This window comes from Crocuta crocuta, unplaced genomic scaffold (genome assembly GCF_008692635.1).
Source record: "Crocuta crocuta isolate KB4526 unplaced genomic scaffold, BGI_CrCroc_1.0 scaffold290, whole genome shotgun sequence".
In the NCBI taxonomy this organism is placed as follows: Eukaryota; Metazoa; Chordata; class Mammalia; order Carnivora; family Hyaenidae; genus Crocuta; species Crocuta crocuta.
Genome location: NW_027527429.1, coordinates 8,069,328 through 8,084,375, shown reverse-complemented (window position 1 = coordinate 8,084,375; position 15,048 = coordinate 8,069,328). Strand labels below are relative to the sequence as shown.

At 47.4% G+C, this 15,048-nt stretch overlaps 1 protein-coding gene across 7 annotated transcripts in view; it reads left to right on the top strand.

Moving 5' to 3' along the window:
- The window catches only part of ARMC9 (armadillo repeat containing 9), a 146,921-nt gene that overhangs the window by 113,975 nt on the left and 17,898 nt on the right, over positions 1–15,048 (top strand). For all 7 annotated transcript variants that reach the window (XM_077758062.1, XM_077758054.1, XM_077758033.1 and 4 more), the window contains one exon: positions 9,886–10,001. In XM_077758062.1, coding sequence (XP_077614188.1) covers positions 9,886–10,001 — 116 coding nt within the window. The remainder of the gene's footprint in view (positions 1–9,885; positions 10,002–15,048) is intronic.

The window sequence follows — 15,048 nt, the reverse complement described above, 5'->3', positions numbered from 1 at the left end:
CCCCCGCCACCTTGCCTCTGGATCATGGTCAAGGCCTATAGCCCGTCACAGCCCTTAGAATGTCTCTAGGATCAAAGGAATCTAACTGACTGTGGAGGCTCTGTTTACTTTAAGTCAAGTGTAGGTGCTCCGGAAGGGTTGGAAATGAGGCAGTTGGGTTGTTGGTGGAAGTCTGGAGCCCTAACTAGGCTTTGTTCCCCTTTGGAAGAGCACTGGCTTTGGCAGGGAGGGACTGGGCTCAGTCTGACAGGATGTGCATTTTTAAAAGCAAGACTCTCCTGGGGCGCCTGGGTGGCTCAGTCAGTTAAGGGTCTGACTTCCGCTCAGGTCATGATCTCATGGTTTGTGGGCTCGAGCCCCACACTGGCCTCTGTGCTGACAGTTTGGAGCTTGGAGACTGCTTTAGATTCTGTGCCTCCTTCTCTCTCTGCCCCTCCCCTGCTCACACTCTGTCTCTGCCTCTGTCTCTCTCTCTCTCAAAAATAAATAAAACATTAAATAGATAGATGATAGATAGGTAGATAGATACATAGATAGATAAGTAAAAGCAAGACTCTCCTGCTTCATAGACAGGAGATGAGGAGAAGAGGCCAGTGGGTGGGCCATCTTCAGAGGGTGTGCGCAAAGGCAGGGTTGGGACTTTTCCCACAGACACAGCCACGCAGGCATGTGATGGTCAGCAAGGACGTTCACAGAGCTTGGTGAACCAAAACCAAGTACGAGTACTGAGCAACTTATAGCGCCTCTCCACAGTGAAGTGCTTATGTGATCTTGGGTTGATAATGGTGAAGGTTTTCAACAGCAACAAAAACCAAGTCACAGACCGTCTGGGACTCCCCGCTTAACCATGCAGCTCAGTGGCGCACAAAGAGGCAGAGCTTTCAGACCAACCAGTAACCCAGTAACCCAGGGTAATGGCATCTGGAAATGGTGTCATTTTACCCCAGCATGCAGCTCGAAACCTCCTCCGCGTATCTGCACTATCCTTTTACCAGGAGGAAATATTTGAATCCAGCAGAATAGTTCCCTGCAGGTTTGGTTTTTGTTACCTTTTGGTGGAGATATGAGTAATAGGAATGAAGTACAGGAAGAATTCGTTACCTAAATGTGAAGACCAAGTGACCAAGTGTCTTAGCTTCCTAGTGCGAGAGTGACAAATTAGCGTAAACCAGATGACTTAAAACACCAGAAGTTTATTCTCTCACAGTTCTGGAGGCCAGAAGCCCAAAATCAAGAGGTCCACACAGCCCCACCCACTCTGAAGGCCGTGGGGGAGAGACTCCTGCTCCCCCGGCTCCCGGGCGTCTTGGCTGGTGGCTGCACCCCTCCAGACTCCGCCTCGACCTCCACCGGGCCTTCTCCCCTTTTCTCTTTCATGTCTTACAGGGACACTTGTCATGAATCTAGGATAATCTAGGACGCTCCCTTCATCTCGAGATCGCTGACTTAATTATATCTGCAGAGATTGCTCTTCCAAATGTCACATTCATGGGTTGGTCGGGTTAGAACATGGACGTATCTATTTGGGGCCACCATTCAACCCACCACACCAGGTCACCGTAGGATCTTGTCGTGGAAGCAGTTTTAAAGTCTTGTTAGGGGGGCGCCTGGGTGGCTCAGTCGGTTAAGCGTCCGACTTGGCTCAGGTCATGATCTCACGGTTCGTGGGTTCGAGCCCCGCGTCAGGCTCTGTGCTGACAGCTCAGAGCCTGGAGCTTGTTTCAGATTCTGTGTCTCCCTCTCTCTCTGACCCTCCCCTGCTCACGCTTTCTCTCTCTCTCAGAAATAAATAAAACATTTAAAATAAAATAAAAAATAAAATAAAGTCTTGTTAGAAAACTGAACGTGGGGCAGCCCCCAGGGTTACTGGACCCTCTCAGTTTTGCTGCCTCCACCCATCAGGCTTGCTAAGCTGCCCTCAGTCACCCGATTTGAAACCGGCCCCCCCCGCCGTGCCTTTGGCTCTAGTCCACAAGGCTCTGAGTTCATATCTTCGAAACTGCCTGTGCCCAGCAAGGGAGCCTGCTAAAAATAGAAGACGTTTCACTAGGGACTGTGCCCCAAATCATGATTCATACCTCCTCTTTGATGTATGAGGTAGATTGTGGGTTTTTCAAGATCACTTGAAAGATACTGACCTTTTGAAACGTTGTATTAGAATATTGTATTCAAAACGTTTTTATTAAACTAGGGCCATTTGCCTAACACATAGCAGAATGCCGAGGCATTTAAGACCTTGCTGTCACTTTCGAGAAGTTTACGAAAAAAGACACAGAGCGGACGAAACTGTGCTATTGGTGGGTGCAGATAAGGCGAGGAGTGGCAAGTACGGTGGCAGATACCACCCTGCAGGACAGAGCGAGCCCAGGCTCCAAGCCCCAGACCCTCCATGTGGCCTAAAGGCAGAGTCTGGGACCTGCCTCGGGCCTCCTTACCGTAATCCCAGGAATCGGTTCTGGTACACACCACACCAGTGACTTAGAACCTGCTGGCCTGGGGGTGAGGGTAGAGGTGCAGCAGGGACAGCCCACCAATATTGGGGGATGGAAGGAAGCCACTCCCAGGATGCCGGCACCCAGGGGCTCACCCCCTGCTGGGTATTCAGAGCCACACCCCTTCCAGAACCCCACCACCACCACCATCCTGACCCTCCCAAGTGCAAGTATACAGCCCCATGTGCTGCACAGGCCACAAACAAGGCTGGCAGCCACTGAGAGCTCGGAAAGTTGGGGACAAGAGAACTAGTCCCTTCCTAAGCTTGCATGAGCGTGGCAGCGGTCATGTGAAATGCGCCACTCACTCGCAATTCTGGTAGAAAGCAGCATGCCCCGTTTCTTCTTTAGGCCGTGACCGTCAGCAGGTCAAGACTGATGATTTGCCAACTTCTCCTTGCTTGGTTACTTCTGAATTTTTTTTTTTTTTTTTGTATCAACCATACTATGCTGAACAGTCATTTAATCCTTCCTGAAAAGAATGCCCTGATCTAAATAGCTTTGTCGCCTTGGTTAAAGGGGTGTAGATACGTATCACAGAATCACAGCTTTTTGTTTTTATATCAGAGTTTAAACCTATTATTAGTTACCTTTAACAATAGTCATGGGCACGTCTTAAATTAGCTCAGTACACGTCACAGGCCAAGCCCTGTGCAGACCGATTCACTCATCTGACTCCATTTAATCTGGTCCTCCCAACAAACTACGGGGAAAATCCTGCTAGGGTAGCATTTTCTCGACAGGAGAGCTGAGGCTGAGAAAGGGTACAGGACATTTTCCCACTAAGCTGTGCCACCTTCTGGAAGAAGCTGTCGATTTTCCAGTGAGTTGCTCGCTGTGTCTGACGATTCAGAGAGCACCAGCTCTGGCATATCCACAGTTTCTGTCTGGTCTAAGTTTTACGCATGGACCCATTTGGTGGTGGGGGTGTGGGAGAGAGGTGCCTGCTGTAAAAGCTGATCACTTCCTTCCCACCCTTTCTTCCCTCCGTCAAATGAAGACCCAAGCTCAGTTAGTTTTCCAGAGATCACTTGAAGGACCGGTGAGCCCTGCCTCCAAAGACTGTGTGTATGGAGGCAGGCCTGGGAATCTGAATCTTTACTACCGCCGCCACCCCCCACCCCGCCCCAGTGATCCCAAAGCCCGAGTCTGGCCCATGGAAACTTTGCCTCCTGGGCAGTAGGCACAGCTGGCCAGGGTGCAGGGCCGAGCCCCTCAGAGGCGCAGGGCTCCAGGCCCCTGCCCTCCCAAACCCTCTGTGGAAGCATCTGGCGCTCTCAGCAAAGACCAAAACCAGAGAAGGAAGGGCCTCAGGTTGCAATTTTGGCTTTTAGGGTTTTTTTTTTTCCCCAAATGTGTTTCCGTTCTGGAGTTTTTTCTGGTCACGTTTCAGTTATTCCTGCCTGGCCTGGCTGATAGTTGGAGGCTCAGTGCCCTCTACATATTGGGAGGTGAGGTAGAACTGAATGTCCATATTCTTGCATGGGAAAACACAGCCAAACAGGTGAGGGAGAAAATCCCAAGCCCCCAAATATTCCAACTCCGTTTCTTATTCAGTTTGTTTCTTGTATTCTTTTTTTTTAAGTTAAAAAAAAAAAACTTTTTGTTAACATTTATTTATTTTTGAGAGACAGCNTCGGACGCTTAACCGACTAAGCCACCCAGGCACCCCAATTTTATTTATTTATTTTTAACTAATGTCTATACCAAATATGGGGCCCAAACCCACAACCTCAAGATCCAGAGTCACATGCTACTGCTACTGAGCCAGCCAGGTGCCCCGTGTACTCTTCCTTCTAACTATAAAAAAAATAGGGGCGCCTGGGTGGCTCAGTTGGTTGTGATTCTGACTTCCGCTCAGGTCATGATCTCACAGTGCGTAAGTTCAAGCTCCCCACCGGGCTCACTGCTGTCTGCGCAGCGCGGAGCCTGCTTCAGATCCTCTGTCCCTCTCTCTTTCCCTCCCCTGCTTGCACTCTCTCAAAAATAAATAAAACATTAAAAAGAAAAAATTAAAAACATTTAAAAAAAAAAGAAATACATGCTTATTACATGAGTAAAATCCAAATAAACCACTTAAACAACCATAATAACTCCACCCACCCAGAGATAACCTCTGTTTCTTCTGTCATTCTTCCCTTTATCTCTACACTTTCTCTTTCCTTTATTAGTTAGGACTGGCCCAGCTGCAAAAAGTGGAAAAGCTTGCCTTATCCATCCTGCTGATAATACTGAAGGACATTGACCCCAAGGCTCTTTCCTTGTCTTTCTACAACCTGCCTGTCAGCACTAAGGGAAGACCCAGATTTTGCGGGACCCCTGGCTTACAGGGTTGGGAAACCTTCTTTAAATAAAGGAATACAAAGTTAGTTAGGAAGCAGATACTCAGTTTAAATGAGAATGAGAAAATGAATCACAGTAAAATTCAAATGTTAAGAATGGACATATACTACAAACAGAAAAATAATGTTTTTATTAATTAGCTGCCTTGGGTACCTTATAGGGTTTTTTGTTTATTTTTATTTTATGACTTTTATTGCCTCTACATATATGGCAACGAGTCTGTAATGTTTTCTATAGAGAGAAAAGGAAATTAGTCCTTCTGTAACATATCTATAACAAATTTTGTTTCTTATTATTGATAGACTGGAAAATCTTTTGGCCTCATATTTAGTTTTTGGTAATGCTGTATGCATTTTTAGGATTGTCGCTTATTTGAGAGCTCCTTCCTCAGGTGTCTTCCACAAAGAAGCTGGAAGTTTTCTTGCACACTGATTATTCATAAATACTCTGACAGCACAGGGAATTTCTAGAAGCCATTCCTACCCCAGGACAGCTAGCGATGGTTTGGCTGTGCACCACGATCGGGAATCATATGAATCTATTCCACGAAACCCGAATTAAATGTCATCTAGGTTCAGCATCCCCTTAGCTAAATCCCAAATCGTCTTTGGCCATCCAGCACCATGCCACCGACGCGAAGGGAAGTATGACCAGGGAAGTCATAGTAGGAAGAAACAGCAGAAGGGAAGTCAGAGTAGGAAGAAACAGCAGCATTAAGTGCTTGCAGTTAAAATATCGACTTTTGCAAATGTTACAAAAACACATTGCTAGGGCCTCTTCTGGGCCTTGAAGCTTCAGTGTCATCCACTCCATGGTAGTTCTGCCTCAGCACATGAGCCCTTCATTCACACGCTTGCGGCCTCTCAGTCAAGAGATGGCAGAGGTAGCTCCCGGCTCAAACCCACAATAAAGTCAAGAAGAAGGCCCAGCAGGCAAACCAGCCAAATCTACTCCTTCTAGAGTGCTCTTTCCCAAGTTTCCAGCTGGTGACTTTCACTGGATTCTTACTGGTCAGAACTGGGTCACATGACCCCTAGCTACAAGGGAGTCTGGAAAAGGGAATCTTTTTTTTATTAAAAAAATTTTTTTAATGTTCATTTATTTTTGAGGGCGGGGGAGAGAGAGAGAGAGAGAGAGAGAGAGAGAGAGGGAGAGGGAATGAGCCGGGGAGGGGCACACAGAATCTGAAGCAGGCTCCAGAATCTGAAGCTGTGCTGACAGCTCAGAGCCTGACATGGGGCGGCTCAAGCTCACAAACCGTGAGATCATGACCTGAGCCAGAGTTGGACACTCAACTTACGAAGTAACCCAGGAACCCCAAAGGGAAGGATTTTTAAGTGGAAACATTTGTGTGCTAATAAAATCAGAGCACCGTTGGTCAAGAGAGAATGAATATTGGGTGGACAGCCAGCAGTGTCTGCTTCAGCCTTCATATCATGTCCTACGTGGGTGGGTGGGTTGATGGATGGATAGACAGATGAGAGAGAGAGAGAGAGAACTGGTATTTTCTCACAAAAATTCATACTGCTTTATTAACATGTCACAACTTACGTGATTCACCAATTCTCGAAAACTGGTAAATGGGAAATAACATTTTTTACCTCAATCGACATGTGTTGACCATCTTTTACTACTGAATAAATTACACTCAGCTAAATCATACGCTGCATTTTTTTACTATGGCTCAATAAGCTGCATTTTTTTAGTAGCAGAAGCTTCTTTCAAATAAAATCTCCATCTGTCACACAGATGAAGGCTGAGTCCTCTGGACGCACCAGGTGGCTGCCAGGGACCCTTTCCATTCCCTCTCCCAGCAGCCACTGGAGCACTTCTGCAGAACTCAGTATCGTCCGAAGGTTGTTGGACTAGTTCATCTTTTCAGATCTTTCTAGCCCAAAAGGGCGGCACTGAAACTGAGGGGCCCAGAGAGGGGCCTGGGGGCTACCACATGCACAGCATGTTGTCAGGTGAGGAGGAAACGGGCCCCCCTGCACAGCAGCTGCTCTGAGACCCTGGGTCCTGCACACTTAACCCTCTTCACCAAGGACCTTTCCTCAGGTGTTTGAGTAACAGACCGGACAGTTCTGGCCCACAGGCCAGACTCCATTTCCTGACCCACCGGAGAAGACAGATACTATCCACCTCAAGCTGCTTCTTAGGCCTGTGTGGCTGGGGCACCTGGCTGGCTCAGCCGTAGAGGGTGCGGCTCTGGATCTCAGGGCTGTGCGTCTGAGGCCCCGTGTTGGCTGCAGAGATGACTTTAAAATCTTAAAAAAAAAAAAAAAAAAAAAATGAAATGGTATGGCTGACAGGGTTTTCCGAAGGCTGAAACACCCTCACATGTAAGCCATAGGTTCTCTCTCCTCTAGGAAGGAGTTGGGAGGGTGAGCTCAGAAGGACAGGGGAGTGGAGGGGAGGAGGAGGGAGAGGCTAGAAGGCACATATTCACCGTCTCCCCTTTTCCAGTAGCTGAGCACTTCACCTTCTGAGCCTTCTTTGAAAAGTCCCAGGCGTTCTGTGTGGAATAATGGAGGGGGAAAGAGAAGCCTGAGTGTTCCTGGGGTGCCTTTGAGAATTGGACCCGAGGGACCTGCTCCCCTGATAGGTAGTGCGGCCTGTGAAGTTGACCCCGGCTACTAGATGGGGCAGCATGACCGTGACCCCAAGGGAAGTCTGAGGAAAAGCAGTCAGGAGCCTGAAGTGATTGCAGTTAAGATAGCCTCTCACAGGAGATGCAAAGGGAGGTTTGGGGGGGTGAGGGGGGGGCTCAGTCTGTTAAGTGTCCGACTGCAGCTCACGTCATGACCTCACGGTTTTTGAGTTCGAGCCCCGCGTCAGGCTCTGTGCTGACAGCTCAGAGCTTGGAACCCACTTCAGATTCTGTCTCTCTCTCTCTCTGCCCCTCCCCAGCTCACGCTCCCTCTCCCTCTCTCTCTCTCTCTCAAAAATAAACATTAAAAAAATTTTTTTAAATTATGTTTCATTTCCTCCCCAGAGGCGAAACGCTCACACCTTCTCTTTCCTCCCGTCCTGCTCGCCTTCACACTCCCACCTGTCCGCCCCGTCTTCACCAGCCCAGGTGCGGCCCACCCTGCCCACCCCTCATCACTCACTCGTGCTGGCCCCACAGCACAGTGAGGCCCTTTTTTCCTTCTCCCTGCCTCAAACACTAGATAGACACTAATAACTTCTCAGCAAAAATCAAGAAATCAAAGGTATAATTCCAATGTTTAAAAAAGCATCTGCTTTGTTGTTGTTTTTATTTTTTATTTTCAAATAATTCTAGAGTCACAGGAATTTGAGGAAGTAGTGTAGCGAGGGCCCACCTACCCATTCCCCCAGCTCCCCGGGGCTCCCGTCTCCTAGGACTGGAGCACCGTATCATGCGGGCAGCCCACGCCATCACGGCCCTGACTTTGTTCACGTTTCACAGTTTTACAGCAATTTCTCTCTTAAACAAATTTACTTGTTAACATAATATAATCACAGTAGAGAACACTTAGAAAATAAAAAGGAGAAAAATTCCTCTTGGTTCTACTATCCTGTCTACCACTGTATTCATTTTAGTGTTCATTTCCTTCCAGTCTTTTGTGTGTTTTTAGCACAATGGAAGGCATCATTTACATACAGTTTTATAATCTTTTAGTAAATGTTTTCAAAAAGCGTATTTTTCATAACCTAGTCTTTATCATTGTAAATGGCCACCTACTATTTCGAATGAATATGCCATATTTCACTTAATTCTTCTCCTGTTGCAGGATCCCTAAATTATTCCAGTTTTACTCTGTAACAATTTTGTAACAAACAACTTTCTTTATTTGACGTTTCCCATATTTGAGGTTCTTTCACTAGGGTCTACACCCAAGGATGGGAACATCTTTACGACTCTTTAAAAACACCAAATTACTTTCCAAAGTAATTGAACATTACTCATGCTACTAAGGTTTTTGATTCCTGCCAGCAATGGGTGGGGTCACTTCTTTAATTGTCACTCATTTAATAGTTGAAAGATGATACTTTTTTGTGTGAAGTTGTAGTTTCTAAATACTTGTAAAGTTGATCATTTTTTTCCTTTATTTACTAGTGATCTATTTTGTGACTTGGCTATTTGAATTCTTTGATCAATAATCGATTGTTTCACTTAGTGGTTTATAAGAGATACTTATCTAATGAAAATCTTAACCTTTCGTCTGTTAAATATGTGCAAATATTTCTTCCCAAAGTGTTGTTTACCTATTCACTTGGCTTCTTTTTAATATGTATGTGGAAAGGTTACTTTTTTTAATTAAAAAAAATTTTTTGAGGGGCGCCTGGGTGGCTCAGTCGGTTAAGCGTCTAACTTCAGCTCAGGTCATGATCTCACGGTTCATGGGTTCAAGCCCTGTGTCTGGCTCTGTGCTGACAGCTCAGAGCCTGGAGCCTGCCTCAGATTCTGTGTCTCCCCCTCTCTCTCTGCCCCTCCCCTGCTCGTGCTGTCTCTCTCACACATATACACACAAATAAATAAAACATTTAAACTTTTTTTTAAGTTTATTTATTCATTCTTGAGAGAGAGAGTGCAAGCAGGAAGGGGCAGAGAGAGGGAGAGACAGAATCCCAGGCAGCTCCGCTATGAGCGCAAAGCCCAACACAAACCGTGAGATCATGACCTGAGCCAAGATCAAGAATCAGACGCTTAACTGACTGAGCCACCCAGGCACCGCTGGAAAGTTTTTATGAGACTCAAATCCGCCCATCTTTTTTTTCCTCTCACTTTCAAAAATCAGTCTTCCCAGAGATGTGATTGTTTCTGTATTCAATTGTTTTCTTCTCTTTAACATGGTCTGATATTTTTTTAATTTATAGTGCTAAATGACGTAATATGCAAACCTAAAAAAAATTTTTCCCCAAATTTTTGTTTATCTGAGTGATCTGTGTCCTGATCCTTCTTCACTTATTTGCTAAGCCTCTTATGCCCATAGATTAGTTTATTACATGTAGTAACGCCTACCTCTAGGTCAGCTCGCAGGTAGACGATTTCTCCAGCCCGTCTCCCCTTTCCTTCCACCAGATCATGACCAACACAGGGAAGACGAGGCGGAAGGGCCTGACCGGTGTGCAGCGCAGCTCCGATGAGCCCCTGTGCCGGCCCGTCACCCCTGGCGGCCACAGGACGGGGTACCCAGTGTAAGTCCGGGCTAAAGGAGGCGGGGATTTAACTTCAGTGTCAGATGTGTGCATTTAAAAATTCAAAATAAAGCATTCACGTTGAAAAGCATTCATCTCTTCATTGTTTATCTCTTGGGGATTTTTGAGGGGAAAGACGTTGTCTCCTTCCCCCGAGGTTTCTTCTTCCCAAAAATGAAGCGCTAGGATTTCAGGATCCCCAGTCTTTGCCCGGAAGAAGCCAAGTGTTGGCCAGTGTAATTGCAAAGCAAAGGACCAGAAGGAGCAGACAGGACTCTGGTAGCTTCTTGGCTTCAGCCTCCACCGTTTCCCCAGGACTTTTGTTCCGTCGGGCGCAGCATCAGAGATTAAGACACCAAATCAGCTTGTTTTTAGAAAAACACACTCACTTTGTAAAGCAACTCTATGCCCCTTTAGCGGCCCAGCTCTCTTCATTCTTCAGAGCCTTGCGCCTAGCCCATTTATGTAAACAAAACTTCAGTGTGGTTACCCAGAGCCTCTCTGATCTCCCTGGGAATCGGGGGGCCTAGCCCCCGCGGGCTCTGGGGGAGCCCCAGGCCAGGCAGCCCGGCTGTCTAGAGAGAATGCCGGAGAGAAACAGGTACAAACGCGGGGGTTATAGAGAGCAGGCAGAAAACCTGCATTTATGCATTCATTCAACAAACATGGGCCATAAAATAGTTCAAGTAAACATGACATGTTTTACTTAGTTATCTCCTAAAACTCAGCAGTTTGGCTGTTTCCAGTTTTACGCCATAGTAATTTGTAATGAACAAACAGACCCTGGGGATACAGCCACAAGCCAAATGCGGAAAGGTTCTGTGGGTGGATCCTGGCACGCCGGGGCCCCCAGCACCCAGACCCTCCTCGCATGGGACACAACCTAGAAGTATTTCCAGGCCCATGCTGTGGATTGGCGACCTGTGGCATTTGATCTCAAAACTAGCCATCAGGTGCTTCATATTTCAGGGTTATTTTAAATTACTAACACTATGGCCTTTTTCTCTTAAACTTAGTATTTTTTAACTCACCTTCCAACTATTAATGTATTGCCACCTTTACATTTTCTCTCGGTCTCCTCCTGCGTACATAACGTATAACGTGCACATGCATACTCGTTTTGCTGAACTGTTAGGAAGAAGGTTGTGGTCTTGCAACACGCATCCCGTAAGAGTCAGAGCATCCTGTCCTTAACGACGTGGTCACACCTAAGCAAGTTAACCTTCACACATTCTCTAATCATCCCCAGAATGTCACTTATATCTAAGAGTTTTGTGTTTGCTTTTTGGATCTGGAACATAGCCAAGTGTCAACTACTAGTAAATCTAGCTTAAAATATATTTTTGAATGGAAGTGGTCACAGGAACTAATAAAATTTCATCTTGCCTAACATGGGAGAGAGGACACCAAATGATCATCTTGAAAATTTTTAAGATGATCTTTGGGGCGCCTGGGTGACTCAGTCAGTTGAGCATCCGACTCTTGATTTCATCTCAAGGTCATGATCCCAAGGTCCCAATGTACATAATCCCGATGTACTGGGTCAGTCGGTGGTGGTGGGTGCGGGGTGCTCCCTGTGGTCAGCAGGAAGTTAACTCTCGGGATCGTTAGTCAAAGTTTCTGTGACTCCGTTCAGCCTGTCAGCGCTGATAATCTAGTATGGCCAGGAATGTAAATCGAGAATCTCAGTGATCTTGGGGACACCTGACAATATGGGCTGCACCCACTGGGGGACTACTACTTTGGAGTCAGTAATCCCACTGCTAAGATCTTATGCTGAGAAGTAATCAGATATTGACAGATATATGTACAAAGTATTTATTGCAGTATTATTCATGAGAAATAATCTACATGCCCAAAGGAAGAGGCTGTTTACATAAATTATATGTGCACACAAAATGGTATTGAAAGTGATGTTTTAGAAGAGTATTTAATACATGGGGAAAGCCTCACAATATATTGCTAAGTGAAAAAGCAAATTATAAACCAGGGTAGGCCCAGCCTGTCAGCCACTTATAGTGATCGCAGGTTGTATTTTTTAAAGTGTATATTTGTAATTTTTTGTTTGTTTTCTTATTTTATCCATTTTGAGAGAGAGAGAGAGAGAGAGAGAACACACACACACACACACACACACACGGGGGAGGGGCAGAGAGAGAAAAAATCCCAAGCAACACACAGCTCAGTCTCCCAAACCGTGAGACCATGACCTGAGCCAAAATCAAAAGTTGACCCCGACTGAGCTACCCAGGTGCCCCTGTATTTGAATTTAAGATATCAAATGTTAGTAATGGTTGTGTCTAGGTATTAGAGGGCAGGACATTCTATATAGTCTATATATTTTCCTAACTTTTCATGATAAGCACTTAGCTGGTTTTTCTAATCAAGAAAAGAAAGGTTGAAAATAAAAAGACAGNTCAGCACCCCAGCCCCCCAGCCTCCCATCCCAGCCTCCCCCCTCCATGGATTCTGGATCCCTCTCCTCCTGTCACTGTCCAAACTCAGAGCCATCCTTTAACACCTCCTATGTTCCACCTTCAACCTCCCCTCCTGTTACTTTCTTTCCAGAGGCCTTCCCCGTCCCCAGGCCCTCTCTGGCAGTGACTTTAGGTTACTGCTGCCACGGCCACCGGTGACCTTGCAGTTTCCAGCGCCAGGGGACGCTCAGCGTCTCTCGAGATTGCCCCTGCTGACCACCTCCTGGTCACTCCCCCACCCCCACACCCCACGGCCTTGTGGGCTTGGTCCCCAAGTCACCCTGCTTCCTCCTAAAATGCCCCGTTTCCAGTCCCCACCCTTCCTGCTTGTGCTGGGGTCTCCGTTACACACGCCGACACCCAAATCCCAGTCCAGTGCACACTTGCCCCAAGCGCGAGGTGCATCCGTGCAGCACCCTGAGTCTTGGCCCAAGCACCACCGTCCCGAGCCCCCTGCTTCAGGGAATGGCGTTCACACCCCCAAACACCCAAGCCAGCCGTCCCTCTCCCAGCCCCGGCCCTTCCCCTCTGCCCTCCTGAGCCATCTCTTCTCCCTTAACGGTTCTCCCCTAACAACCCACCATCCACCACCCCAGAATGAGGTTTCTACCACGTCGTCATGGAATGTCATTTCTGTGACTCCTGTTTCCCTTAGGGATCAGATCTAATCAAACCCTGGCTGACAGGATCCTTCTCAGTTGACCTCCCCACCCCGACCTTGGGCTTTGAAGCTCTTCCCCCAGGACACCCTGTCCCCTCCAGCCTGCAAGTGTGTGTGTGTGCGCATGTGTGCGCGCGCGTGTGTGCGTGTGGTGCCTTAAATCTTTCTGTAACAATGCAGCATACGTGTATACTTTTTTTTTTTTTTTTTTGCCTCTCCATCTGCCTCCCCTGTGGAAAATTTTCCCTCTTTTGGCCCCAGGCAGCCCTAGTTCAGAGTTCAGGACTGGCTGAGTGACACACACACACACACACACACACACACACACACACACACACACACACACAGCCTTTCCTGCCCCTCCGGCGACTTAACATCTACTAGTCTTTGCTACTGGAACTGACCTTCGAGAACAGCCATCTCAGAGGGCCCAACCCCAGGAAGAGCACCAGGTACTTGCCATGGTGTGTCTCCCACCCAACCCCTCGCTGGGCAGGTGACTAGCGGCTCCTGGTTGAGGACCTGCCCACCTGGAGAGGCTTCCTCGGGTCGGCCTACGTCCCACCACCTGTGTGGCCGAGAGCCCCCTGTCTCCCCCGCCCGGCCGGGTGTCCTGCACAGCAAGGCCCCCAGTGCGCGTCTGCTGAGTGACTGCGTCTCCCTGGGCCGGCTCCCCAGCCCCGGGGCGCTGTCAGGCGACGCAGGCAGACTTAGGTGGGGCACAGAGCCAGCTCTCCCAGCCCTGCGCCTGCCCAGCTCTTGTCATGGCTGACATGACACATCGTGTCTCTTCTGATGCCATTCATCCGTTCGCTCATCTGCTTCTTCCTCTGAGGAGAAGCCAGCAGACAGGGGGCCTTAAATGCTGGGTTGAAATGTCATGCGCCCACGCCCCCCACAGCCAAAAGATACAACTGTGTGTTAAATACTGTATATCGCTGTACATTTCCAGGAGCTAAGAGGCTACATTCTAGTCTCTACCAGTACCTTTAAAAAGACCTCGTATCTGGGGCGCCTGGGTGGCTCAGTCGGTTAAGCATCCAATTTCGGCTCAGGTCATGATCTCACGGTGTGTGGGTTCAAGCCCCGCGTCGGGCTCTGTGCTGACAGCTCAGAGCCTGGAGCCTGCTTCAGATTCTGTGTCTCACTCTCTCTCTGAGACTCCCCTGCTCACGCAGTCTCTCTCTCTCAGAAATAAAACATTTAGAAAAAAAAATTTCTTTAGTTGGTGTAAGCCTACTTTTTGCCAGAACTTTAGCTGCTAAAAAAGCAGAACATTCCAGACTATACAGGCAATACTCTTATGTATATTGCAATACCGTTCTGCTGCTAACCATCCAGAGTTAATATCAGACCACTGGTTAAGGCACTGTCCCCAACAAGACTGCCCTCACTTTAAATTCCAGACACAAGTTCAGAGGTTCCCATACCATCTACAGTTCTGACAAACTCGGTACAAATCTGGAGGGTTTCCCAGATTTGATAATATGTTAGAACAACTCATGGAACTCAGGAAAGTGCCATATTTACTATTACAGTTTTATTATAAAAAAATAAAATTGGGATTTTCCATGAAGAAGCACATAAAGTAAGGTCTGAGAGGGCCCCAAACACAGCACTTCTGTGCCTTCTCCCTGTGGAATCAGAATACATCACCCTCTTTGTACGCAAATGAGTTCACCAACAAGGAAGCTACACTGAGGTTTTGGGGGTTTTTTTCAATTTATTTATTTGCAACAGAGAGAGAGCGTGTGAGCATGGGAGAGGGGCAGAGGGAGAGAGAGAGAGTCTCGAGCAGGCTCTCTGCTCAGCACAGAGCCTACCTAACTTGAGGCTCAATCTCACTACCCTGGAATCATGACCCCACCCCAAATCAAGAGCTGGACGTTCAACTGAATGAGCCACCCAG